Below are 27,207 nucleotides of genomic sequence, written 5' to 3'. Positions count from 1 at the left end.
CAGCAGGAGGCTGTTTTCAATGGATTTTCTTAATGGGCTTTTATTTATTTATTTATTTATTTTTAAAGAGGGAGTACTAATGGTAATATGAACAGGCTGGGATCCTGCTTGGCTCTGCTGCTGTAGACTGCTTGTACAGACCCCAGAGCAGACTAAAACCCTCCCATCTCTAAAATGAAAAATGCAGTTCTGCAAATTGCTTTGAGGTTCCTGACTGAAAGCAGAAATGCCAAGTATTGAAATACTCAGTGTGGATGGCTCAGGGGTGGAAAGGAGGGCAAATTGGAGCCGTTTCTTAAGACAAAAGTCAGAAGACTACAATCCCCTTTCTAATCTCTGAAATAGCCCCGCCCCTGACCCTATCGCCTTCATTTTAAATGGAAGATCTATCCCTATTTTTCACAGTTGGCATTCTGTCTACCCAAAATCCTATTTCATATTCCCTCCTATTTCATATTCCCTCATATCCTTTCTACTTCTCCTCTCAGGTTTGCCATCACGCATCATTTCTCCACATTCAGAGCTGGCTGCTGGTGTTACTGCTTACTTCCTCAGCATGGTCTCATCCTGGCCAGAGGCAACAGGTTTTATACCCAAAACAGAGAGAGACTAGCATTTTCCACCTCCTTCGGCAGCTTCAGTGATAGTTTTCTCCTTCGTCAGCCTTGTCTGTAGTAGCTTGTTAGCCTCATGGAAAGCCATTTCCACACGAATATCATTATCCTGGATGTCATAGAACAACCCTGGGGAGACACACAAATGCTCAAGCAGAAGTCATCCCCCCTGTACTGCAGGCTTCCATATACCTGCTCATTCTACATCAGAGCTAGTAGGGGGTTAAGAATTAACATAAGGGCTGTCAACAGATTCTATGGTATATATCAAATGCACATCTCCAGTCAATATTATTATACCTAAAAGAGTCCAAGCCAGGATGCTGGATGGCTCCAAACAGCTGGCATCCTCAAAGAAAATCTCTGCTTCTTCATAGTGCTCCATCATGACAGCTGCAATACCACACAGAAGCAAGCTAGAGGTGGAGACAAAGAGGTTAACCACAAAGCCCTATAACTGATCAAACCAATGGCATGGAACACATGCCTCTCTTTTCCATCCCACCTACTTAGAACAAGCTGTACCTGTACAGATGACTTGGGTTTAGAGAAAGAGCCTCACGAAAACACTCCTGAGCCTTGATGTCTTCTTCTGTCAGGAGGCAGAAAGCCCCATAATCTAGCCAGGACTGGATATTCTGACGGTCACGAGCTACTCTCTAGGTACAAGAAACAATTGCTGTAGTTAGAAGTCCTGTAGTCATATTGAGGTACAGGAAGGTTAGAATAATGCATTCCAGTTGTATGACAATCTCCCTTTTCCTACCCTGACCCAAGCATTTGGCCAGCAACCATCAGCCTTTATTTAAGTGCTAGAATTCCTCTTAAGCAGTGATCATTACTGGTATCACCCTTCAGTGTGATTACTCTCAGGCTCTGCTTCCTTCACCTGGTGTTATGGTGTCAGCCAGCTTTAGCCAGCCTTCTTGCTGATCTCCTTCTAGGTCTCTCTTTCACTGTTTATAGATACAATTTTTTGATTTCTTACCAATTCCCCCTTTGGGCTAATTGATTGGTTACTTCTTTTCCCTTTCACCATCAAAATGAAAGCCCTCAGTGACATGACCAGCCACAAGAAAACTTACCTTTCGGTGACACCAGCCCCACTGCCATCACTGGAATGAGGAGAGGTGAGAAAAGGGAAGGAAGAAACTCCCTCACCTGCTGGTAGTAGAGAGAGGCCAGCTCATAGTCCCCAATGACTTCAGCTTCATGAGCAAAGAGACGGAGCTGCTCACAGCTTGCGAAAGTGGGTAGGGTAGGAACAGCAGTATCCTGTGACAATACCTGTTAAGAAACAGGAGGACCAGGGAGACAAAAAGAGAAAATATCAACATGAAGAAATTTAGTGAGGATGAATTTGTAAATCCAGTGTAATATAAAGTACACTGAATTTCAGGCTGGGCTATGCAGGTTATAAATCATTCCAATTGCTGATGGCAAATGGGGCTCTGTAAACTGTATATCACTGCCAACCATATTGGGCCTCAGGCTTCCTTTATCACACAAGTGAAGGTTTCCTCACTATTTAATACTGGTGAGCTGTTGGTACCAGATATTTTCAATCTTAAAATCCAAGGCTACTTGACATGGGACAAAACATTTTAAGTTCTTTACTCTGGTAAATTATGTGGCAACACTCATTTTTGGTCTTTCATACATGCTGGAAGACCTGCACTACACACAGGAGCCTACTCAGTGCTCTTCACATGTATGCTCACCAGTAGCTCTTTTTATCAATTACACCTTGTACACTTCCACGCAGATTCCATCACAAATAGAACTTTGACATATTTAGACAGTGTATATTTAGAAAACGGATGTGAAAATGTCTCTGGGTTCTGCAAGTTATCATAGTTGTGTTTGGACACTAAGCGCCTGATCCCACTCCCACTGGAGACAAAACCAAAAGCTCCACTGACACTCATAAAAGCAGTGGAAGTCTTAGTTCCCTCAGGAAGCAAATGTATTCCAAGTTGCATCATTACAAGCATGTTACTTCATGGTTGGGTGTCTGCCTACCTGGTTCAGAGCAATGTGCATCTGATCCACGAGGTACACGTACAGCTCACTCTGGAAGGCTTGGAGTTGCTCTAGGTTGTTGAAAGCTGTTGTCTTCAAGTACTTCTCTCTCACAATCTTCACCACTGAATGCTGCACAGAACAAAAAGGAACTACTTGAGAACAAACCCACCTTTTTCACCCTACTATGCTTCTTTCTGGCAATAGCAGAAGCAGGGAAGGCAAATTTCCTTTTGTCTGAATCAGCAAGCATTTTTCAGGAAGAAGTATCATGAATGGCTTTGGTTAAGAAGAGAAGGAATGAACACAGGTGAATTTCACTCTTCTCTACCAGTCTATGGCCCTTCTTGGTGAAGTCCATTGGTGGAGTAGTAGATGTCTCCTGACATGTAACCCAAGCTTGGCCAACTGCCTTCCTTGTTAGATCACCAGGCTGAGAATCCACGTACCAGCTAGAAAAGACACTGACTAGTTAGAAGAGATTCTACAGTTGTAAGACGGCATCAGATATTCTAAGTTACTATCAAAGTACAGAAGCTGTTTTGTGAAGGGTAAGTCAGGAAGGGAATTAAGAGATTTAAAGAAAGTTTTTGCCTTAAGCTGTTCCTTAAAAGCAAAGTATTTTCCTGAGTGATTGAGCTCATAGTTGAGTTGACACTTCTGTTCCTCCAGGATCTGGTGATCAATCATGGCACCATCAGTCACCTGCCTCCCAAACAGTTCATGGTACTCATCCAGGATGGCTCCAGCAATACTGGTAATCTGACTGTGGTAGTCTTTCACAGCCTAGGAAGCAAACAACCCTGAGCTGAAATAGGAGTTTAGTATTGGGATTCAATATTATAGGTAACTTTTAACATGAAGTTTGAAATCAACTGATATTGGAGAACATGCTCCATTTAAAATCCATTTAACTCAAATAAGTTAACCTGTTATAACTTTTCCTATCAACCTTGAGGACAGCTAAGACACCTGAGTGCAAATAGGAGATTTTTTTCTTTATAATTAACACTCCTGTACCTTTTTCAGCCAAACTCAGTATTTCAAACATCACCACCCCTTCAAAGGTAACCTAGCTGTCTTTCAATTAAATATATGTATTCTACTAGGAGTCCTTTTACTTGTCTGCCATCCCTCTGTGGCAGGGACTGCAATCTCTATAAAATAAATGGCAAAGTCCCATTGACCATACTGCCATGGTCAAAACTTATCACTCTGTGTACTCCAGGCAGTATATCACAAGTCAATTTAGGAGCAGCATTTGGTGTCAGTTATACAAATACTGCCATCTTTCGCCTCTCCATCACCGGTTCCATTCAATCTCTAGTGAACAAGTAGCCACATCATGCCCACAAGAACCACACAAAATCTACACCTTTTGTTGGCAATCTCAGGGAAGCCAAGGACTGAGAGGATCAGAAAGACACTACTTTGCTCTTACATTTTCAACTGTGAGCTAAGGCTCCTTGGCTGGTCTGGGAGGTGGAACTAGAACAGTACTTTCCATTTTGTGACAGTCTGGGGACATACAGAGGGCTTTTGTATCCATGACTGTCAATCTGACACCTTCTGACACTTAAAAGACCACCAACTATTCTTGCTTTGCCCCTCCACCTTTCTTCTCGCTTGCCTTCATTAAATGTCTATTGAGTCTAGCTAACCTAACATAAGGAATGGTCTCTTCAAATGTGTGATACAGGTTCTGTAAATACAATCTATCTGTAAATAATTCTCTCTGTGGTTCAGAAAGGAATATCTCTCTTACAAATCTTATATTTGGGGGTTACCAGGCACCTTTGGAGTGGAGGCAAGTAAGAGAAAGGAAGCAAAAAATACAGTTTTTTCTATTTACCTTCTTAGCTCCTGCAGTCCGGCAAGGAAGCTGAGGGCGTGGAGGAATCATCTGCTTCACTCTGTATGCAAGAAGATGAAAGGAACCTATTTAACAGGTAGTAAGTAACCCAAATCTGTTGTGGACACAACCCAAATCTGTTGTGGACATAAATAGTCAGTCTGTAGTTCTAGGGTTACAGATCTGACATTGTAAATTTGGGTACTAGTCATTAGAGAACTTACACAGATTCACAAGTGACTCTGTGCTGACCAAAATTGCTACATTCAGTATCAGTATCACTATATTCAGTATCAATATGACAATATTTGGTATCAGTATCATTATCAATTCTTCAGTAATTAACACTGACTTCATTCCCCACTAGAGGTCTAAGTCCTGGTTTTTATTTATGCCCAAATGTGTGAAGTAGTATTATTGTAAATGACAATAAAGTTCCCAAGTCTGGGAATAAAGTGCCCTACCTGTCCTGCTTAATCTAGAGTCTGAGGTCTAGTCCCTCTGTTGCAAATCCACTGCTCTGGCCCTTTGTATTCCTGCATTTTATTACTGGTCTGGCTCTCTGATGCCCTCCTAGACAGATGTGTGGAATATTCCTTGAAAATGCTTGAAGTTTGTAAAAATGTTCAAAATGCATGTGTCAACTCATTAACCTACCCCTTCCTGCCATACAGAAATCATGGGCTGTGGTTGTTTCTAAATACAAAGCTTAGGGAACCTAGGACTAGTTCTAGGAATGAATAATGCACATCCTTATTTTATTATGAGGAGAAAAATGCAAAAAGAACATTAAGGATACATGATTAAATGAATAAAGCTGGAAAAATATATTAAGGCTAATACTGAATCCTGAACTCAGCCCTAGAAATACAGCCATGGCATTCACTGCTAGAGCACATTACTGAGACAAGGCATGATTCAGAAGATCTGGTATTGACATATATAGGGATAACATTTGCATTGCTACCAGCTTACTTCAGGGTGCAAACTGACAGTCAGCTGGAGCCAGGAAAGAAGCTGTCCAGCCCCAAATTCATTCAGTTTTGTATAGTTAGTTGGGCATACTGAGCTTAATTCTGACTTCAGTTACAGCACTGTAAAATCCAGATTAATTGCACTGAATTCAGGGAAGTTATACTGGAGAGGAAATAGTACAAATGATGTCAGAAGGAAAATTGTCATAAGAGGGCTTCCTCTGATAGATTATTCCTAAGGGATACAAAGCTATAAGAGCCAAAGGCCTCTTTAAGTAGAGCAGTTCCTTTAAATGTCTAATGATTCATTTATGCATTACTGAGAGTATTTGTGAGATACTGTTTCTGCATCTCTTGTACTTCATTGGTTTACTTTATTCTCTCATTCCTATATCATGAATTCTACATTAAAAAGAACCATGACAAGTTCACTTGATTTGGGGATACAGTACAATGAAAGTATTACTCTACAGACTAAGAGAAGCGATGCTAAATGAAACAGACATTAGAAGGATGGAGGTTGTAGAGATAAGTGTTCTTTGAAAGAAGGCAGGTGTAAAATGGAAGGATTTATAAGGCAAAAGACAAAGTCAGGAGAGTGGGATATTAAATCAAGGTCCAAGATTGACTCTAACATAATGAAAGACTATGATGCTAGGGACACAGTAGAGCACAGAGATGACAGAACACCAAGGAACAGCATGCAAATACAGTGACCTGGAGGCCAACCACCAACTAAAATATGGGATACCACACATAAGGACATGACCTGGTGAGCCTCAAATGGAAATGCTCTTCCAGGACTGAACAGCAATGCTGTGCTGTTCTCCATGTCTACAAAGACAAAGACAAGGCTCAGTGAAATGGACTATCTTCCTAACTTGCTAGCTGCCAGTTTTTAAGTGGTTTGATTCAAAGTCCACCAAAGCTGGCAGAAGTCTTTCAGCTGACTTTAGTAGGCTTTGCATCAGCCTTAAGACTACTATTTAGGTAGCACCAGTACTGACAGAGACATTTTTCAGAACTGTTTTTTAAAGAGCCTCTGGCCTGAGGAGCTTCCTGTCTAAATGGTGACCCTAACATTACAGTCTTGCCTTCACGCACCGGGTAGCAAGCTCCTCTGGTAATCGCTTTGGTACCAAGGCTTTGTCCAGCTCTATTTCCATCACCAAGAATGTCCCCGCTTCTGTATATTGCTGTGAAGACAAATGTTACTCTGTCAGTGCCACCATTTTTAGTGTAATGACTAACATGACTGAAGTCTTAATGTACAGCTGTAGACTTTTACCATGGACCCTTATGACAACATCATATTTTCTAACCTGCCCTCAACATTTTAAATCCTGGTAAAATCCAGTTAAAGAAACAGCTTTAAGAGAATTGTCTAGGTTTGTATAATCAATCAGTCTCCTTGGAGAATCCATGTGTGCAGCCACTTCAGTTTTTTTTAGAAGGAAACTTACATGCAAAATCTACTAAAGTACCCTTCTAAGTTATTTTTAGCAATGTCCTGCTCAACTGTTAATTTGCGTACAGGCATCAGTAGAAAGATCTCCCTGTTATGTTCACAAGAAAAAGGGAAAGCCCCCAACCTTTTCTCCCAGTAGAAGTCAGTCACATAAACAGTGTTAGAATCTGGATCACTGCAGCTTATACCACAATGGTCTATTATTCTTTCCATGTGGTTTGGGCACATAATTACCTGTCCTTCTAAGTTCTGACATCCAGATCCTTCCATTTCTAATGCAGTCTCAGATACCTGAGGTTTTAATGCATTGGACATCTATTAAGAGAAAGAAAATGTTGATTATTTAGGATTCAAAGGTCCTCACACATCTCATGTTTAGTACACACCCTGCCACACCAAAAGGGCAATGCATGTACACTAGCAGAGATTTATTGACTATGGTTCTGCAGTTCTATGAATTTTAGAGAGGCAAGCCATTTTCAATGATACGTTTGATTCATGTATCACGTACTGGGGAATTCTAAGGCAATGAATGCTTTTCAGTCATTCAGAAAGGTGTAGAATGGGCTGAGCTCCCTGCCTTTCTCCTGTCCTAAAGCATGCAGTATTTCAAGTTTGGGGCTTCTCCATGCTACTCTGTCTTATACAAACAGGGCAAGGCCCAGGAGCTTCAGTACTATGTCGTAGTTTCTCTTTAGTTCCTACCTTTCTCTGACCATCCTTCTCTCTCACTTTATCTTCCTTCTGGTTCCTACTGGCCACAGCTCTAGAATGAGGAGAGTTGATTCCTGCAGCTGTGGCCCCTAATTTGGTCAAATTGATCTGATGTCCAAGATCGCGGAAGACACTGAGTAGACATTTAGTCTGAAAGAGAGGGAAATTGAAGAAGTCAAGGATCTGAGGCATTTTATGAAATGCATTTTAAGGTAAACTGGACTTCACCATCCTTCTTGCCTTAATCTCCTCACTCACAGAGTGCACTGATGAATCATTACGTCTCCATTAAACATTTTAAAAAGCTTGTTGCTTTAAATAATACTTTGCCTCTGTACAGAAACATTGTGTTGTTCCTTATCACTTACATAAAAGTTACAACTGAGGTGTGGTAAAGGGATGGTGACAAATCTCAAGAGTGGCTTGAGCTTGAAACATTCCCTAGACAAACAAGTTACAGAGCACTTTAGAACTGCAACTGCTGGTGGGATGTACTATCTGGGAAAGAGGACACTACCCAAGCAAGGCAGAGGTACTGGGGAACAGGGATGAAAAGACAGCTGCCTGCCTAACCTGTTTTTCAACAAACCAGAAGGATAAAGGCAAGAATTTTTGTGAAGCCTGAGAAAGGGTACTGTGATAACCAAAAACTTGCCTATGCCTTTACCAACCGTACAGGTGGTCCAATATAATAATAATCACCCACACAAATTCTTGCCTCTCACATATCTTCTGGACCATCATGACAACAACATCACCTTAACACTACCAGAAGGATAAAGTTATAATGTGCCTGATAGATGAAAGATCTGTGTATTCATCCAGCTCCTACCTACTAGACCCCACTTGGGAAATTACTGAAATGCAGTCAGCCAATAAGGAGACTGAAGAGACTATTTTCTCTTCTGAACATCTGTCCTGTTTTGAGACAGACATGGAAACAAAATCTCAACATCTTATAATTTCAGGAAACATGAATGTTAACATTTGCCTATAATGACATAATGAAGAGGGTTAAGAAGAAAAAGAAGCTAAAATCTGAAAACACTATATACATTATAATCCTAATGAGGCCCTTTTAATTAATTAACATTTTTATCATTTCCCAGTAGTAACTACATTGATCCAGAAATCATCGTTTTCCCTAGAGAGAATGTCTCTCACTCATCTAGATTAGCAACTGGTGGGGTACATGTAGATGCCTAGCATGAGTAAGGGAAAGGTTTTTACATCTTGTTGCAGGACAGAGAAAGCCAGACAAGTCCAAAGGGTCTATCCCCAAACCTCACTACTCAGAACATCTGTCTCATACTAGGAAATAAGTCTGCTCATTTAGAAAACTGTTCCTAGTAGCTTTTTTTATGACTTAATCACCTGGAAATCCGGTGAAGTCTCAGAGCTTGTTTTAAAACAAAGACAAGCCTGAAGTACCATTCTTATAGTACCAACTATTTCCAGACACATAATGCATGAACACAGAAGGGTATGTCATCTGTACCATGGTGCACAGCCCACCTTACCTTCTCAAACACCTCACACACTTGATAAGCAACAACACGGAAAGCTCCTCGTATTCGCTTCACGCCGGGGTACAACAAAGGCACCATGTTGACATAAGCCACGCCGTGGAAGGAAATTTGTCCATCATCATCTCCCTGGAAATACAGAACAAGACTGGTTTACCTGAGTGACTCTTCTCAGGGCTGTTCCTTTCTCTGTGGAAACAAAGTTTTTAGGCCCTCACTGCAGATTCCTATATTAATGAAACCCACCTCCACTAAATCAAAGGTCACAAAACAAAAGTGTGCTCTTAAATAGCTGACAGCATTGGATCACTGAAGTTTATGGCAGCTTGCAAGAATATGCTGTAATTCCTATGTCCTTGGGATTTCAATTTTATCCCGATCTCTGAAGGCTCACAGAGAATTTTCAACACTGATGACAAATGCTCTGCTTCTATTAGGTTGAATCTACTTGCAGAATCTATTAGGCTTCTACTAGGTTGAATCCTGGTCCCCCCTTTCAAAGAAGAGGGAAATGGAAAATACTTTCCATCTGGCTGGAAAACAGAATGTCTTGGCAGACTTGTGAGGGACTTCTGGCTGCAACGGACAAGGAAGCACATTGTTAATCATCACTGTAAAATCTTATGGCCAATCTTAGAGAAGGATCCCAGAATGTATGACAGGTGCTCAAATGAGTCCTTGGCCAAAGAAAAGATCAGCTGGTCACTTTGAAGTTCTCAAATGACCCCTCTTCAAAGGCCATGTTACTAAAAATCTTGAACACTAAATCTGGGGACAGCAACCTGAAATGTTACATTTATTCAACAGCTCTATAGAGCCAATTACTTCATTATGAAAGCCTCTAGTCTTCCCTAACTCACCTCTGCCACTTAGAACCTGTTCTTAGCTTAGAACCATTAAACTGAAATGGCGAAAAATAAGAGTATGTGCACACACAAATCCCCAGAGTATTTTTACCTATATTTTTACCTTGTCTGCCTTGCTAGATTTCCCTTTGGTGGAAGTAACCACAGGCACTCTGGTGATCTCCACAGGCCAGTAGCGGCTCTCTGCAATGTGCTTCTGAAGACTGCAATACAGGGGGAGACTTTTGGAACACAGAAAAACTAAAGCAGAAATTAATCTGTCCCATTTAGAAGTAAGATCCATTGGAAGAGATAAAGCTGTAGCATGATTGTCTAAAATGACCTACCAGTATCTCCTGTAAAACATTTTATCTCAAGTTTATCTTAGAAGGGACAATCAAAGAAAAGATGATTTCTTCAGAGCTCATCTTTTCCAACAACTTACTTTTCTTGACATGTCACAGTGCTTGGGCTGTGGTATCAGAGTATCCATCCTCAACTAAGAGCTGGTCAGGCTCAAAGAGAGGATTTTGGTAAAACAGACCACATCTCTTGCCTTTTTTCATGCTACCCATTATACCCGGAACACATCACAGTGAATGTGGTCCCAGCCCTCTCTTTCTTTCAAAATATTCTTAGGGGCCACTGCGCCACCCTCTTCCCCCCCCCCGGCCAAACCATGTTGCTATAAGCCCTGCACTCCACTCTATTTGCACTGTATCCTTTCCACTGGACTCAACAAATGACCATATGCCTTCAGAACATGAGCATGTTGGGATTGGAGCCCTGTTACTTATGTCACACATTTTGCCCACTTCACAGTGCCAGAGGTGGAGATAGTGCAGTATTAATTGCCAGATCATTTTGAAGCATGATGGAGATCCCTATCCTTTTCCCTCCTTTGTCTTAGAATGGGTACATGAAAAAGTGTATAAAATAATTAATTGTACAGAGAAGATAGACTGAGAGCTCCCATTCTACTTTTCTTACAGCTGAAAACAAGGGCAAGCCAATGGTATTGAAAAGCAGTAAATTCATAAAACATAGAGAAGGGCACACTTTCACAACAGATGTGCTATTAAACTGTGGAACTCATTGACACAGGATGTTACTGAGGCCAAGAATTTATCGAGGTTCAAAGGAGGACTGGACATTTATACTGACAACAGGAATGTCCAGAGTTGTTACAGTTCATGTTAGATGTTCTTTGAAAAAGAGCACAGGAAAGCATTTAACATTCTCACAATTCAGAATTTCAGCAAATATCTGTTAATGTTAGGATAAGCCCTTTATAGGTGCAGATTACCCATGGGCATGGAAACCTTCTTTTAAAGCATGGATTGCCAACCTCTGGCATGAGTGCCACAAGTGTCAGGGGAAGCCTCTGTGTGTGGCCCGTGGCAGTTGGGAAGACAACAGACAACACAATGGCAGGAAGCAGAAAGCTGAGCATCAGATTGGGCAAGAAACACAGACCAGAAATCAGGAAGCAGAGCAGCAGATTGGGCAGGGAGCAAAAAGCAAAGAAGCAGATCAGGCAGAGGAAGGGAATCAGAGTGGCACTCAGGGAAAGTGTGGGGCCTAATTTGTGGCACATCTGCCAAAAAGGTTGTCCCCCATTGCTCTAAAGCAGGGACAGGCAATTATTCCAGGCAGAGGGCTGCTTACTGAGTTTTGGCAAGCCATCAAGGGCCACATGACAGGCAGCCAGGGGCAGATAAATATTAATTTACTAAATTTTTTAGGGGCCCCACAGGCCAGATACAATGGCCTGATGGGCCAGATTTGGCCCGCGGGCTGCATTTTGCCCACCCCTGCTCTAAAGTATCCAGTGCTGGTCATTGCTGGGTCTGATCCAGTCTCCCAACTATTTTTTGATGGAAGAGTTGTCTTTGGCATTCTTACTTGAGTACTGCTGCAGGTTCTAGGTAACAGCGTCTTTCCACGTCCCAAACTATTCTCTTCTTTACGCTCTCTGCCTGAATCCGAAACTCCCTGTCCTGGGAGAAAATAAGATTCCCAGATCATGCACAGCCAGCTCCCTGTATTCTAACTGATGGGCAGTGCCTATCATAGCAGTGAAATGCTCTTCCCCTCAAAAGGGAAAACAACTGCAATAATCCAGGTATTGCAGAATTCAGCTCAGTGTACAAACAATCAGCCCTGGAGGAAAGGTTACTGAAGTTCCCAGGCCCATCAGTGGTAAATATACTTTTGTCCGCAGCAGTCTTGCTTGTAACAGTGCTGTAAGGAATGTTCTCCTCAACATGATTCCCATTCCTCCCACTCTAAATCCTTAAAATGATATATTAATATTTCAATTACCCTGGCTGTCTTGCTACCAACTGGCCCAAGGAAATTTCTTCCTCACCTCAGTTTTGTTAAGTTCTCCATCCTCATCCTCATAGGAGCCACCAACAATGAAGGAGTCTGGAATGCTCTGAGCTCCTGGAGCCAAGATGTTGCTAATAGGCCATTTTTTTGGTCGAGGTAATGGCTCCTTTTCACCACCAAGCTTCAAGACCCCATTCTTGAATAACAAGGGGTATTCTTTCTAGTGAGAAAGAAAAATACGAGGACTTTCATTCAGAGTATGAGCAAAACCAAATACACACTGCTGTGAGCTACATAGCAACAAGCAAAACACAAGGCTCAACAAGCAAAAACAGAATTATGGAGACACAGCTTGGAAAACATGCTTCAGCATCTGCAGGCCAAGCATCTAGAAAATACAAGCATCAAACTGAATGAATAGACACAGACAAGAAGAGCTGCACCATTTTAATTCACATGCACATGGGAGTTGTTATGGGGCATCAGAAATCAGGAAGCAACGGGTTTGAGGCAAGTCAAAGAAACATTCATATACCATGAACTGAAAAGACACTGACAAATAGCACTATTTTCATGCAACCAGGGGAACAGCTGGACACATCCATATGACAGGCACAAGCATTCATTGCATGTTGTAATAGGGAGCCTCAGGGGGCAGGCTCAGGGCAGGGCACAGCTGTAACTGGGGTGCCATACCAATTATATAATGGGATTAATTAGGAAAAAATACCTGCAAGCAACCCAGAGGGTCACCTGACTGGAAGAGGGCAGGGCTACAGAGATATAAGGCAGTCCCAGAGGCGGTCAGGCAGTCTGGCCATGGAAACTGAACAGGAAAGAGCTTGGTGGAGGGGCCTGTGACTGAGAAGCAGATTGGGGGTGTGCTAGGCCTGGTGACAACAAGAAAAGCAGCTGAGGTTGGCCCTGCATACATACCCAGGTTTGGGTAGGAAGTTAGTTGTATCCAGAAGGGCTTGTGTTTATGTTTGATGTCAGTGTTATCCATGCCTGGGAGGAAAAGCACTGGAGAAGGTCTGGAGGAGGGGAGCTATACCAGAAACCTCCTCCCTCACAGGGCAATAGGGACTGGCAGGTGGCAATCAGTGTGGCTAGAGGGACATGAACAGCTGGGCTGGCTCCAGATGGGCAACAACCATAGATCTGGAAAGGGAATAATGAAGACCAAGGATGAGGAGGGCTATCACACTTATTGGACTGACTCTGGGACCTTTGTTTATTCTAGGGACTGGTGACTTTTAAAGGGGCTATGCCTTAGAATGGGTGTTTGGGTGTCCCTTAAAGGGGCAATGCTGGAGGAAAAGAGGAGAACCAGAGAGATCAGACTTGAGGGAAAGTTGCCAATATCAGCTGCAGATACCTCTTCAAGAGCAGTGTGGGCAGGGTGTAGGGGAGGAGAAGCCCCATGAAGACATCCAGTAGGACTTTCCTTAACCCTTGCTACAAGCTACCATGAAGACCAGGTATGTTCCCATTCATAGAATCATAGAAAAGTAGGGTTGGAAGGGACCTCAGGAAGTCATCTAGTCCAACCCCCTGCTCAAAGCAAAACCATCCCCAACTAGATCATCCCAGCCAAGGCTTTATCTAGTTGGGTCTTAAAACCCTCCAAGGATGAACAGTCCACAACCTCACTGGGTAACCTGTTCCAGTGTTTTACTACCCTCTTAGTGACAGTTTTCCCTAATATCTAATCTAAACCTCACTTGCTGCAACTTGAGACCATTGTTTTTTGTTCTGTCATCTGCCACCACTGAGAACAGTCTAGCTCTGTCCTCTTTAGAACCACCCTTCAGGTAGTTAAAGGCTGCTATTAAATCCGCTCTCAGTCTTTTCTTCTCTAGGCTAAATAAGCCCACTTCCCTCATTGTCTCCTCATAAGTCATGTGCCCCATCCCCCTCATCATTTTTGTTGCCCTCTGCTGGACTCTCTCCAATTTGTTCACATCCTTTCTGTAGTGGGGGGGGAGGGGGGAGGCGCAAAACTGAACACAGTACTCCAGCTGTAGCCTCACCAGTGCTGAATAGAGGGGAATAATTACTTCCCTTGATCTGCTGGAAACACTCCTACCAATGCAGCACAGTATTCTGTTAACCTTCTTGGCAACAAGAGCACACTGTTGGCTCATTTTCAGCCTACTGTCCACTGTAACCCCCTAGCGCTTTTCTGCTGAGCTGCTGCCCAGCCAGTCAGCCCCCAGCCCGTAGTGGAGCATGGGATTGTTCTGTCCTAAGTGCAGGACTTTGCACTTGTCCTTACTGAAACTCATGAGACTTTTTCTGATTCAATCCTCCAATTTGTCTAGGTCTCTCTGAATCCTAACCCTACCCTCCAGTGTATTTACTACTCTTCCCCCCCACCCCTTCCCCCACCAGCTTGGTATCATCAGCAAACTTGCTGAGGGTGCTCTCTAAGCTATATTCCAGGTCATTGATGAAGAAATTGAACAAAACTGGCCCTAGGACCAACCCCTGGGGCACTCCACTTGATAGCAGCTGCCAACTAGACATTGAGCCATTGAATACTACCCTCTGAGCCTGATCCAGCTAGTTCCCTATCCACCTTACAGTCCATTCATCAAACCCATACTTCCTTAGCTTGCCTGTGAGAATGTTGTGGGAGACTGTATCAAAAGCCTTGCTAAAGTCAAGCTATACCACATCCACTAGTCTCCCCGCATCCACAGAGCCAATCACCTTGTCATAGATGGCAATCATATTGGTCAGGCTTGACTTGCCCTTTGTGAATCCATGCTGATTGTTCCTAATCACCTCCTTCTCCTCCAAGTGCTTAGAAATGGACTCCTTGAGGACCTGCTCCATGATTTTTCCAGGGACAAAGGTGTGGCTGACTGGTCTTTAGTTCCCTGGATCTTCCTTTTTCCTTTTCTTAAATATGGGCAGTGGGGCACTATATTTTCCCTTTTCCAATTATCCAGGTCTTCTCCTGATAACTCTGAGTTTTCAGAGATGATGGTCAATGGCTCTGCAGTCACATCAGCCAATTCCCTCAGCACCCTCAGATGCATTCTGTCTAGCCTCATGGACTTGCATATATCCAGCTTTTCTAAATGGTCCCTAGCCTGTTCTTTTGCCACAGTGGGCTGCTCACCTCCTCCCCAAACTGTGCTGCCAGGTACAGTAGTCTGGGAGCTCACCTTGCCTGTAAAGACTGAAGTGAAAATGGCATTGAGTATTTCAGCCTTTTCTGCATCCTCTGTCATGAGTTTGCCTCCCCCATTCAGTAAGGAACCCACTTTCCCTGATCCTTCTTTTTGCTGCTGACATACTTGTAGAAGCCCTTCTTCTTACCCTTCATGTCCCTTGCTAACTGCAACTCCAATTGCTTTTTGACCTTCCTGAATACATCCCTGCATGCCCAAGTAGTACTCTTATACTCCTCCCTAGTTGTTTGTCCAAGTTACCACTTCTTATAAGCTTTTTTTGTGTGTTTTAGCTTGCTGAAGAGTTTGCTGCTAAGCCAAGCTGGTCTTCTGCCATACTTGCCAGTCTTCCTGTGCATCAGGATGGTTTGTTCCTTCACTCTCAGTAAGGCTTCTTTAAAATACAGCCAGCTCTCCTGGGCTCCTCTCCCGCTCAGACTGGATTCCTAAGGGATCCTGCCCATCAGTTCCCTGAGTGAGTCACTTTGCTTTTCTGAAGTCCAAGGTCCTTACTCTGCTGTTCTCCTTCCTTCCTTTCTTCAGGATCCTGAACTCGATCTTCTTGTGTTTGCTGCTGCCTAAGTTGCTATCTACTATACTACATTCCCCACCAATTCTTTCCTTTCACCCCATTCACCCTTTCTATTACTTAAGACCAAGGCATGGCAGGAAAATCCAGGGGTGTCAGGAATAGAGAGTGGGGACATCAGTTAATACCTCTGCCACTGGAGTGCTCTAGCCCTCACTCCTATTGTACATTTGTACACTTGCGGACTAACATCCTGAAAAAGTGAACCACAAAAGCAAAGACATGTAGCTGGATATGTACAAAGAGCTCATTGACATGTCAGTGTTTTAGGTCTTTGCATGCCCTCACCTCTCCAGCTGTTGGCACTTGCAAGGAAACCATATAGTTCTGCTGAGGTCCTGTGGGAATAAATGCATCAGGGATGGAATAAGCAGCCTCCAGTGTAACCCTCAGGAGATTGCCACCTGACAGCTGAGCTGCAGAAAGCAGGGACTCTTGGACAGACACTGCCACTTCGAGGGCACACTGCAGGTAAGAACAAAGGGAACTGACATTACCTGCTAAAAAAAGCAACTGGTAAAAAGTTCAAATACACCTGTGTGCACATAAAGCAGGCAGATACCTAAGTGGAGAATTTATAATGTTGTAATAGTTACTGATTTAAATGAAGTAGAATATAACAGTATTGTGAGATAAAGGCATCATATGGTCATCTTGTGACCACTGCATTTAATTTGAAACAATCTCCTACTTAAAACATCAGTGTCTTGAAACAGGAAAATAAAACCAGCTCTACTGAAAGAACACTAAGGCTGCAACATATTGTACAAAGAATTCAAGAGAAGCCAAACCTAAGGTTGTAAGTGCAATCCTAGCTATACCCCTTTTATCCACCTATATGATTATTTAGGCACATACTCACAATAAAGGATGGATGGCCTGCAGGTGTTCAATGTTTATTATCACTATTGTTCAACGGGTAGACTCTTGCCTTATTTATTACATGTAGCTGATCAGTCTAACAGCAAAAATATGTTTTCAAATGCATTAGTGTAAATTTGAAGTCCATTGATTTAACGAATTTACACTAGTAACTGCACACAGAATTTGGTCAGAATTAGGCCCATTTCCCCATAAACTTTATTACATTCACTGTATATCTCTGCTTTGCTCATTGAATATTGCTCAGCCTGTAAGCTGAGACTGGGATGCCACATGAAAATAGTCCTTACTGCATAATCGCAAGCATTTAGTTTGCACAAAGGAAGAGAGTAAATGTTATACAAGCAACCTCATCTTTGCCAATTTCTGATTTTTCAACACTTCACTTTGCAAATGTATTGTTCTTTCAACTGCTTTTTAAATGACAAACAATAGTATTTATGGGCTCACTTCTGATCTAATTATCAGTTGAAAATTTGTGATATTCTTCAATGGGAATAGAAGAGGTCCCTGTATTTTTATATGTATGATTTTAACATTTCATGTGCAAAGAGGCAAAGTCACAGTTACTGAGAAAAACAGTGTTTAACTAAAAAGCAATAGGCAGCTGAATGACTGAATTACTGAATGAATGAACCAGCAAAGTTCCACATACCTTGGCATCTGGGCGCAAGTTCTCCATTGGAGAACCAGGTGCTGCATGCAATGGAACAGTTGCTTCAAATGAACACTTGCCTATGAAGAAATAAAGATGGAAATGGCATAAAGCCTGAAACTTCTCTTATAGAGAAATTGTGTACTGACAGAAAAAGCTGTGGTATCTGCCCCCCTCATTGAATAGTCCTCTTAGAGAACTGGATATTTTTGTCAATAAATGAGGATTTATGAAAAAAAGTTTATGGTACAGCTTCAAAGAAAGCAAGGAAAGTAAAAGGAGGGTGAGGTGACAGTGTGAAGTTTCCACTGCACCTTGAAGCAAAGGTAGGAGGTCAACAACAGCCTGGCCAAGAGCCACAGTCTTCTCATCCTTCTGCCTCTTCTCCTTTGGCAAGACTTCAATCACAGTCACTGGCAAAAAGGAAAAAAAAAACCAGACTCTATGGAAGTTGCTCAATCATCTTAAAACAGTCACTGAAAACAATGTCATTAGGGGTGCTTAAAAAGTGAGGAACTGTATTAGCTTTTGGCTAATGTTCCTATTCTGTTCCTCAGAGCCAGAAGAGAACAGAATGGTTGAGAGCTGTCTGTTACCAGTGCTCACACGCTACATTCTCCACATCCTCTTGCAGGAAGAGGATGAAAATGGAGGAGCTTAGAGCTCCTCACAGATGATACTCCTACTCCATTCTCTAACAAGAGACTTCTAGTAGGAGCAGATGGCAATGGCCTTGCTGAGAGGCCTTGGGCAAGATCTCCTCTCCTGTCAGTGAATCTGAATGCATAGCTAACAGACAGTTACGTACAGAATATGGGCTTGTGTGCAATGTCATCCAAAGAGTTAGGCCCATCAGGGTTATAGTCGAAGCTGGTGGTGAAATTATATATCACTGTTCCAGTGGAAGAAACATCAGTTTTTGAGGAATCGCCCAGGGTTGTGCCATTATATTCTACACGAACATATGTAACTGGAGTTTCTCCTTTTACACCTTTCTAATCAAGCACAAACAATCATTAGGGTTAATTATTTAATTTAATTTATAAGAAAGGCATATTTCAAACTGCATGCAAATCCTAAGAGATTAAATACTAATACATAACTGTTTTCAGAAAGGTTCCACTTTTTGTAAGGTGTTAAGAGGTAGCTCACAAGTAGTATAGCTGAGTTAATATCTAGTGGCAATTTCAGCAACTTTGCTGGAGATATTTAGTATTTGGAATCTGTAGGCTCCTTTTACTTTACAGTAGTGCAGTGGTTTTCAAACTTCCTGAAGTCACAGAACTCGTTCATATCACTCCTGCTGCTGTAGAACTCCTAACCATAACCATAGAGCCAGGTGGCCTGGCCCACTCCATTACTCACAATCTCTTTGCAGAATCCCTGACAACCTATCATGAAACCCCTGGGTTCTGCAGAACAAAGTTTGAAAACTACTGCAGTAGTGGCTTTAAAGAAGGGTCCAGTTCTGAACGTGTTTTTAAAGGTTTTCTTAAACATAGGAACACACTAATTGCTAGAGCAGGGTTTCACTTAACCTAGCAGCCTTTCACTGACAATGACCAGTATCATATAAGATACTGGAAGAAATGCTATGGAAAAACTGGGGTAGTGGGGTGGTGACCACCCATGGAAGCCAGTGGTGAGGCGGGGGCTGGCGACCGCCCACAGAAGCTGGCAGCAGTGTTGGCGGGGGGGGGACCCGCCCGCAGCAGGTGATGGAACTGTGGCAGGGCCTGCACGGCACTGTCCGCAGGGCCTCCCAAAGCGTGATTCGTGCCCCCCCGCCAGGGACAGCCGTGGCCGCCACCCACTGCCCCGCACCTCGTGTGCCACTTTTCCATGGCTGGCCACACATGTGGCTCCACAGGTTGCTGATGGGCCTCCCACCCGGCCAATCACACACTGCCCATCAGCAGCCCATGGAGTCGCACGTGCGACCAGTCATCGGAAAGCGGTGCATAACAGCGATGCAGGGTCATGGGCGGCGGCGCAGGGTGGTGGATGGTGGTGGCAGCCACCATGTGCGAGCTACCCCCTCCCCTTCCCACGTCTGCCCAGCCAGATGGTGCCTGTGCGACCTGCAAAGGGGCACCATTGCCCTTGCCTCCCTGGCCCTGTTCATGTAAGGTGGTGGTGCGGGGTGGTGGTGCTCTGTCCCTGCTCGCCCACGCGTACCCTCTAGGACCTTTCCAAGTACCCCTAGGGGTACATGTACCCCTGGTTTACAACCCCTGCTTTATCTGATTCCTACTAAGCATTTTGCTTCTACATATTGTAGTAAAATGCTCTATACTATGGGCATGTTGTGCAGTGTATAAAAAAGGATTTCATTATATCAGTTTTAAATTTACTGCACTTTAATTTCGCTATTTCCTTCTTTGAAGACTAGAGCAGCTAAATACAAGTCCTCAATTTACCTTTCCTAGACTGTCTGCTATATTTTATTTATTTACCCTACTCTTTTTATGCATCTCTTCTCTAACCCAACATTCCCCATCTTTTTCAATTTCCTTTTATCTGGAAGCTTTTACAGACCTATCATCATTATTATTGCCTGTAACTTGGCCCTCATTATATTTGCTACATCCTTTTGGAGATGGAATGACCCAAACTGAACATGATATTCTACATGAGCTTGTATTATTGGTTTATATAGTGACATTATATTATTTTTAGTATTTTTTAAATCTATCCATATTTTCCTAGCTCCCAGGGCTTGTGTGTGTAAATTTATTACTGAGGGAGAGATACTTAGATACTATGGATGAAATACCCACATGGATGTACTATTAACTTTTTCTTCATTTTTCTGTTTGAGTTGTCCTCAAAGGCACTCAGAGCTTTTCCTGAGCTGTTACTAGAAGCCAGTAAAGACACCCGTATAACGCAAAAGCCTCATAAAGACTGGATTCGGATCTCCACTGTAATCAAATTACCTTTAAAAGCACTGACTTCACTGAGGTCACTTGGGATTTACCTTACTAAAAGTGAAACCAGAATCTGGCCCTACAGCAGAGCACAATAAGAAAGATTTAAACATCTCTTTCATGTGTGTTTGTCTCTATGCTATGCTAGTTGTGGAAGAAGAGGAACATGTTAGTACAACAATATTTTTTGCATAATTTGCATTGTACATTGCTTAGAACACCCTGTAGGGACGAACACAGTCCATATACACATAGTACTGCAGGAAGAGGCATGGTAGGCCACATTATATATACAGATAATCATGTAAGAGGGGGAACAGTAGAACTCATTACATATTAACGTCCAGGCAGCTCATCACCCTGGCAAGTGATGTGGGGACTGAAAGAGCTTGAGAATGCAAATCTCTATATGTGGACTAACCACAAGTGGGGAACCAACAGCCATACTGTGACATTATGAACCACACTGAGTTTCTGGTGTCAGAACAGATGGCTCACAATTATATGTTCTCCCTCCATGCCTCTGCCGGGTCCACAACAAGCAGGTCCATTCCTGACCCATCTACTAACGGAGATAAAGTTACTGACAGACAAGTTGAGACATTTTCAGAATACTTTACCAGGTCATGCCCCTCCAACACTGTGATCTGCACTGATTTGACTGGGATCAGCGATGCTTCAGTAGATTGAAGAGGAGGAATAGCAACAGCTAGGGATCCTCTTTTGGCAGACTGCCCGAAAGGGGCAGCCATGTCTCTACAGGAACATGAACATTACAGTGAAACATTCTAGTAACATCTTTGATGGATTCTGCTTTGCACAAACTCAGCACAGCCACCCATGCCCTCAACAATGCTATTATTTTTATGCGAGTTCTCCTTCCTTCTCTAAACATAGCCCCCTCTCCTAGTTAATACATATAATGTTAATGGTACACAGACCAAGACAGAGCATTGAAGACATCCTGCTACAGTTCCAGAGGCCAGAGCTCAAGTCCTGCTGGAATCACTTCCTGACAAGGCATGAATATTGAAACAGCCCATAAAGCATCTGGTGTATGCATCACAATCAAACTCATTTTGGAATGTAGTTTGATTTGACTGCACACTCCAAGTGAAAAGTGCCTCATGAAAAGTGTAATTGCAGTGGGAATGAGCAGAAAGCATATACAAATAGGTGTGGGGTATCTGGTGCTGTATGTGTTATGGTCAGATACACAATGCCTTTAAAATTGCAAGGGTTTACTGTCTGTTGAAACATGGCTGCATGTTAGGTTTAGGGCACTGTTACTAAGTGCTGTCTCTCAGACACAGAACCATCTTTGGCTGTGTATCTTTGTGCCCCTTATCTGCCTGGTGCCTGTGCCCCAGGGATCATGTTGTCTCCAAATCCACAGGTCCTAAGCACCTCTGAAAACAGGTCCCTCACTCTGAATGGTTTCCACTATAGGAGCTCAAAACAACCAGAAAGCAGGCTTAACAGGCTACCCAGAAATTCCCCTTTTCCAACCCTCTCTGCTTTACCTCAGTATGAGGACACGTCCCAAATGCAGCTGCACTTTGTCACTTCTGATTGCCAGCTCAAAGGCTACTATAGCTTACACTAGGAGACTGTATTAGTCTCTGAATGGAATTAGGTGGTTGAAAAATGACACAGAAATACCTGCCTTTGATCTCACATCCACCAATATCTTCAGCTACCATAAAAACCAAGGCCTACAGAACTAGACTGCTTCTGAAAATATGATTGCCTTGCATCAGATTGGATACATTAGCACTATCCTTCCAGAAGCCATATGAACACAAATCTAACAATAAATAATATGAACCCTAGTAGGACTGTAAGATATGCCAAACCTCTCGCTGCACTAGCTAATGACATCAGCGTGCAGCTTCCCAGATACACACATAGCTTTTACTGCTGTGATCCATTCCTCTCCACTTCATTCCTTTTCTGACTCACACACCTGTTCCATGGGTCTTTTTAAAACTGTTAAATCTTTGGGGCACTGCCACTGATGGCGTGTTTGTACCCTGGCCAGAACAGTAAGTCTCTCACCTGCCTAGGACTTCTAAGCACTGCCCTGATATAAATGCTAAATAATACTAAAACTAAGCAGTGAAAGCATATCTTCAGTGATTAGATTTTATTATCTTGGCTAATCAACAGTGCCAGGTAATCTAAAGCTCTTTATGTTGTGCAAAATCCAACAGCAAAACTATGAATTAGCTAAGGGATGTCAGCCTGACAGGCAAGATTGTCCAAAATGTCTGAACATGTTGACCTTATCTATAACGTATGTCCTATGAGCCCAGGCATTTCATCATATGATAGTTCACTGGCACTGCAATAAACAACCTGGCATTTGCTGTATATCATTCACCTATGGTATTTTTCCAGGGCTCACAGCTTACAGTCCATGTTTATTTATTATATTAGGTATGAAACTGAAGACAGTCATATAGTGTTGCCTTTGGGGATATAAATTGAATACAAATGTATCTAAGTGTTCTCCTAAGAGGTAGTTCTTGCTCTTTCAGTACTCGGACTACCTGATCTCTACTGTCTGATCTCTGCAACTAGGAAACAGTGTCTGTGACCGGGGACTTTGATTTGGAGAAGTTATGAGCTTGAAGAGAGGTCTGACAGGAACTATCTGCTTTAGGTTGGTTTCCTGGGAATCAAAGAGTGTGTTAAAAGGGCAGCCCCAGTATAAGGGTAACACACAAGGAAACTGTCATAAAGGATACGTTTTAAAAAGCGTCTGTACGTTTATTTTGTGCATTTGACGGCACGTCGTATAGTCAGCGGCCCTGCTTTCCCAGCTCAGTCTGCGAGTCAGTCGATGTCGGCGACTCAGCCTGTGCCACAAGGGAAGAGAAAAGCAGAAGGTGACTGGAAATGCCGAGACTGGCGGGGAGGGTCCGAGGCAGAGAGCGCGCTCGTGTGCTTGGTGCCCCCACGCCCCGGCCGCAGGCGCTCCTCGACCCCGTGCCCTGGCGCGGGGGGGGCGGGGGTGGGGGGGGGGGGGTGCGGGGCCCGCCCCGCCCCCGGGAAGGTGCAGCGGCTCCTACCTGAGCCCATCCTGTCCGCCGTAACCACAGCAACGGCCCTGCTCTCGCCGGTCCGCACGGGGCTGGCCGTTGGGGGTCACGTGACGTGGAGCAGAGCCTGCCGTCGCCATGTTTGTTGTGGGCACCGGAGCTGGAGCCCGGGCAGCGGCCTGGTTGTGGGCCTGGTCCCGCACACGGGCCTGGGGCCCGCCCGTAGACCTCCCGTAGCCCGAAGTCCGCGGGCCACAGCCGCTCCTGCATCCTCACCGGACCGCACAGTCGCAGCACACGAGATCCCGCCCGCCTGGGTGTATTGGCAGAGCGCACGGTGACCTCACATGGCTACGTCATGGAAACGTGCCTTGACCTCATGGGGCTGCAGGCGACGGGGCGGTGCCCTCACGTGCGGTGCCCTGGGGGCTCGTTTGAACGGGCATGGTGCCGCGTCCTCGTGACTGCGATGCCGAGAGCGGGCCGGGAGCCGCGCGGTCCTGGCTCTGGGTGGATCCTCTTGATTTCATTTAAGGACGGTCCCTGACTGATGCTGCAGCCTTGGACACGTCGCAGTCAAATCAGTAGAACACCACCAAGCCTGCAGACCGCGAGGCAGGCTCCAAAATCACGATTCACTTTAAAAAGCAAGGGATTTTGAAAAAAAAGTACATTTGGCACCAGTTCCTGCCCCTTCTGGAGTCTGATTCCTTCAGGGCCTTTCTCATTCTTTTCTCTGCAAAGCCTAGATCAGACATTAAAAAAAAAAAAAAAAGCAAATACAGAAGAGCTCACATAATCAAACTGCTCCATGAACTGGGGCTTTAGAGCAACAGTCAATATCATGAGACTCCTGACCTGATCATGGGAGTTTGCAACACTGTAAAGACACATCCTTCTCCGTTGCAGCAGGCACCGCGCTGGGGAACACGCATGCTATAGAAAAGAAGGGCTTTGCACCAGGAATGAAACACTACTGAGAGGTCCTGACAGCCAGACAGGATGGGGTCCTTTACTTCTGAGACTCATTGATGGGGATCATAGGCAGACAAAGCTCTTTGGGTTAATCCAATATCTCTTATTAGACCAATTCAAATGGTTGGAAAATTCTTAGCAAGCTTTTGGGCGCAAACACCCTTTGTCAGGCTGAGGAAACATCAGCAGATGATCTGTGGTCTTCCTGGATGGAGTGGTAAAGCAGCCAGAAGCCAGTACATTTGCAAGGGTGTCCAGTATAGCTGTGTTGGTGTAAGGACATACATAGGCAGATGAGGCTCTTCGGGTGAATCTGATATCTTTTATTAGACCAACTTAAATAGTTGGAAAAAAATATTTCCCATATGCAAGAAAGTACATATGCAAGAAAGCCAGTCAGTTAAAATGTAAATTGAGGTGGTCGGTAGGTGAGCGACAGATAGGAGGGAAGGGGGAATGAAAGTGGCTGTAGTCAAAGCATGAGAGACATGAGGGTGGAGGGAAGGGAATGAGAATAGCTGGTAAAAAGTGGAGGATTTACCTGGGGATCGTTGTATTTGATCTGCAGGACATGGGATATAGCTGTAAGAAACTAGATTCTTCACCAAGCTCAGTTGCATAACATCCAGGGAGAATTATCAAAAGGAGGGGGAATCCTTAGCTGTGAATACCTTCCTTGTACAGAGGCAAGAATTGGTGCAGGTGATATTTTTTATTGAGCCAACTGTGGTTGTCACAGTACTATTCCTTAGGTCTCTGGGAGAGAAAGTCATAGCAGAGCTAATAGCGAATGCAGCAGTAATTTTATTAGTGTCATATTGCAGTGGAGAGAGCAGTAACAAATTATCAGATGCACTCGACTCGCAAGCCACAGATTCCCTGCAGGATGAAGCGCTACATGGTACGTGAGGAATGGGGCATCAGAATGAGGGTGAACTGGATGTTGCACAGTATCCTAGGCTATGGGAAAGGCATGGGATAGGGTAGATATTTTCTCTTCTCTTCCACAGGGGTGAGCAGGGTCATACACACAGTCCTCCAGCACAGTGAATGGGTGGAGTGGGGTGGGTGATACTCACCAGCCCAGCACAGGGGTAGATTGGGGGATAAACAGTGTGGTCAGCTCAAGGGTAGTGGACTGCACTGCCTCTTCAGGCAGGGGGCAAGTGTGACATGGGTTTCTGAAGTTCCTTTAGGGAAGACCTGATAAGAGTTTTTACACGTGTTCCTCCTGGGAGCCAAGCCCTGAGGTCTCAGTCACTCTACCCACTAGAAGCCATTCTTTTTGGAAAGGGTCTGGGCAGGCAGGATATTCTTAGACTGAAAGGTTCTTCTTAGCATTTCAGCAGATTGAAGCAGAAAAGACTCCAGGAGACAGCAGGCTGCTGCAGCCCAGAGACAAGCCCCAAGCAAGGGAAGGAGTCACTGAGTGGGAGAAAAAAAAGAAAAAGAAGAGGGAAAGGAGGACAGAAAGCACCTGGAAGGTGAGTCCTGGAACATGCTATACCTCCCACATATACAGTCAGGGAAGAGGTGGTTTAACTCTCTCCAGCTCAGAGTTTACCCTTCTCCTTAGATTCCCTCTTTTCATCGCTTTCTTCCCCTCTTCTCTCATCTCTATTTAGTTCTTGATAGTCTTCCTCTTCCTGGAGTAATTTTGAGATCTGTTACATCTCTCTGTTTTTCCTTTCTGACAAACGGGTCTACAAGTAAAGCAGACTGAGGATTCAGGTGGGAGGAGAGACAGTCCTCTGACCCTTATATTCAGGTGCTAAGCATTATGTTCTCCCCTTAGATAATTGTACACAATTCCAGGGTAATATAGGGGCTAAGGTGTGTTTTGATGAAAAAAAGCATTTAACCATTTTGTTAATATGGGTTACACCCACTGATTTCTACAGGGCATCAGGGTTGTGCTCTGACTAGTTAGAGGAGCTGTATTTGGGGAGAGGGAGGGCACGTCTACACAAGACGTTTATTGTGGAGCTGACTAGCTCCACAGTAAACATTTCAGTAGGTGTGTCTACATGTGTGCCGGACTGCGCAGTCATTTAGTACTTGCTTGAAGTACTTGCCTGTTGCTACTGTGCAGTAGTGTTGGTGTTACTGTTCATGCCCTCCAACACTACACTGCCATAGCAATGAGCTATGGCGGTGTAGCTTATCACTATGTCAGTGTAACCTCTTGTGTAGATCTGCCCAGTGTCTACATGTGTGCCCCTATTAGGGTGCAGGAAATTAATGAACTCTGCAGCAAGACAGTACTTTTAAATACAAGTAATACCCTGCTGCGGAGGTTTTTTTGTGCACAGCAGTGCACATGTAGATGCTGCCCAGGCTGGCTGGGGCATGAGGGGCTTCAGCGCAAGGGCTGCCTGCTGACTAGCTTTGTGCTGAAGCACCCTCATGCCCCAATTAGCCCCCGCACGGTACACTGAGCCCAGTCAAAGCATCCCCAGGCTGACAGGCTGACTCCCAGAACTGCCTGCCAGCTGGGACTGCTTTGACTGAGCTCCATGTACTGCACATGAATAAATTCCAGAGCTGATTGCACCAGAATTTATTTATGTGCACTAACTGTATGTGTAGACAGGCCCAAAG

The 27,207-nt window shown here is 44.0% G+C and overlaps 2 protein-coding genes across 4 annotated transcripts in view; one reads left to right on the top strand and one right to left on the bottom strand.

Annotated features, from left to right (window-relative positions):
• Nucleotides 1–24,481, bottom strand: part of CFAP70 (cilia and flagella associated protein 70) — a 32,250-nt gene extending 7,769 nt beyond the window's left edge. The window contains exons 1-21 of one of the 2 annotated variants that reach the window (XM_025203821.1): nt 23,662–24,481; nt 23,358–23,448; nt 21,208–21,343; nt 18,466–18,652; nt 17,972–18,070; nt 17,658–17,737; nt 16,409–16,585; nt 12,387–12,569; nt 11,921–12,015; nt 10,140–10,239; nt 9,165–9,299; nt 7,636–7,794; nt 7,165–7,245; nt 6,567–6,658; nt 4,489–4,549; nt 3,231–3,422; nt 2,637–2,768; nt 1,776–1,901; nt 1,140–1,273; nt 915–1,030; nt 624–743 (exon numbers count right to left, since the gene is read on the bottom strand). In XM_025203821.1, the coding sequence (XP_025059606.1) occupies nt 624–743; nt 915–1,030; nt 1,140–1,273; nt 1,776–1,901; nt 2,637–2,768; nt 3,231–3,422; nt 4,489–4,549; nt 6,567–6,658; nt 7,165–7,245; nt 7,636–7,794; nt 9,165–9,299; nt 10,140–10,239; nt 11,921–12,015; nt 12,387–12,569; nt 16,409–16,585; nt 17,658–17,737; nt 17,972–18,070; nt 18,466–18,652; nt 21,208–21,339 (2,401 nt within the window). In that variant the 5' untranslated portion in view covers nt 21,340–21,343; nt 23,358–23,448; nt 23,662–24,481. The remainder of the gene's footprint in view (nt 1–623; nt 744–914; nt 1,031–1,139; nt 1,274–1,775; nt 1,902–2,636; nt 2,769–3,230; nt 3,423–4,488; nt 4,550–6,566; nt 6,659–7,164; nt 7,246–7,635; nt 7,795–9,164; nt 9,300–10,139; nt 10,240–11,920; nt 12,016–12,386; nt 12,570–16,408; nt 16,586–17,657; nt 17,738–17,971; nt 18,071–18,465; nt 18,653–21,207; nt 21,344–23,357; nt 23,449–23,661) is intronic. The other variant, XM_025203826.1, reaches the window with a different exon arrangement.
• A 536-nt stretch (nt 24,482–25,017) lies between these two features.
• MSS51 (MSS51 mitochondrial translational activator) overlaps nt 25,018–27,207 on the top strand; it is a 14,378-nt gene continuing 12,188 nt past the window's right edge. For both annotated transcript variants that reach the window (XM_025203798.1, XM_025203794.1), the window contains exon 1: nt 25,018–26,090. The gene's annotated coding sequence lies outside the window, so the exon portion shown is untranslated. The remainder of the gene's footprint in view (nt 26,091–27,207) is intronic.

This window comes from Alligator sinensis, unplaced genomic scaffold, assembly GCF_000455745.1.
Source record: "Alligator sinensis unplaced genomic scaffold, ASM45574v1 scaffold404_1, whole genome shotgun sequence".
Lineage (NCBI taxonomy): Eukaryota > Metazoa > Chordata > Crocodylia > Alligatoridae > Alligator > Alligator sinensis.
Note: the sequence above shows the minus strand (reverse complement) of the source record. Positions and strands in the feature narration are given on the sequence as shown.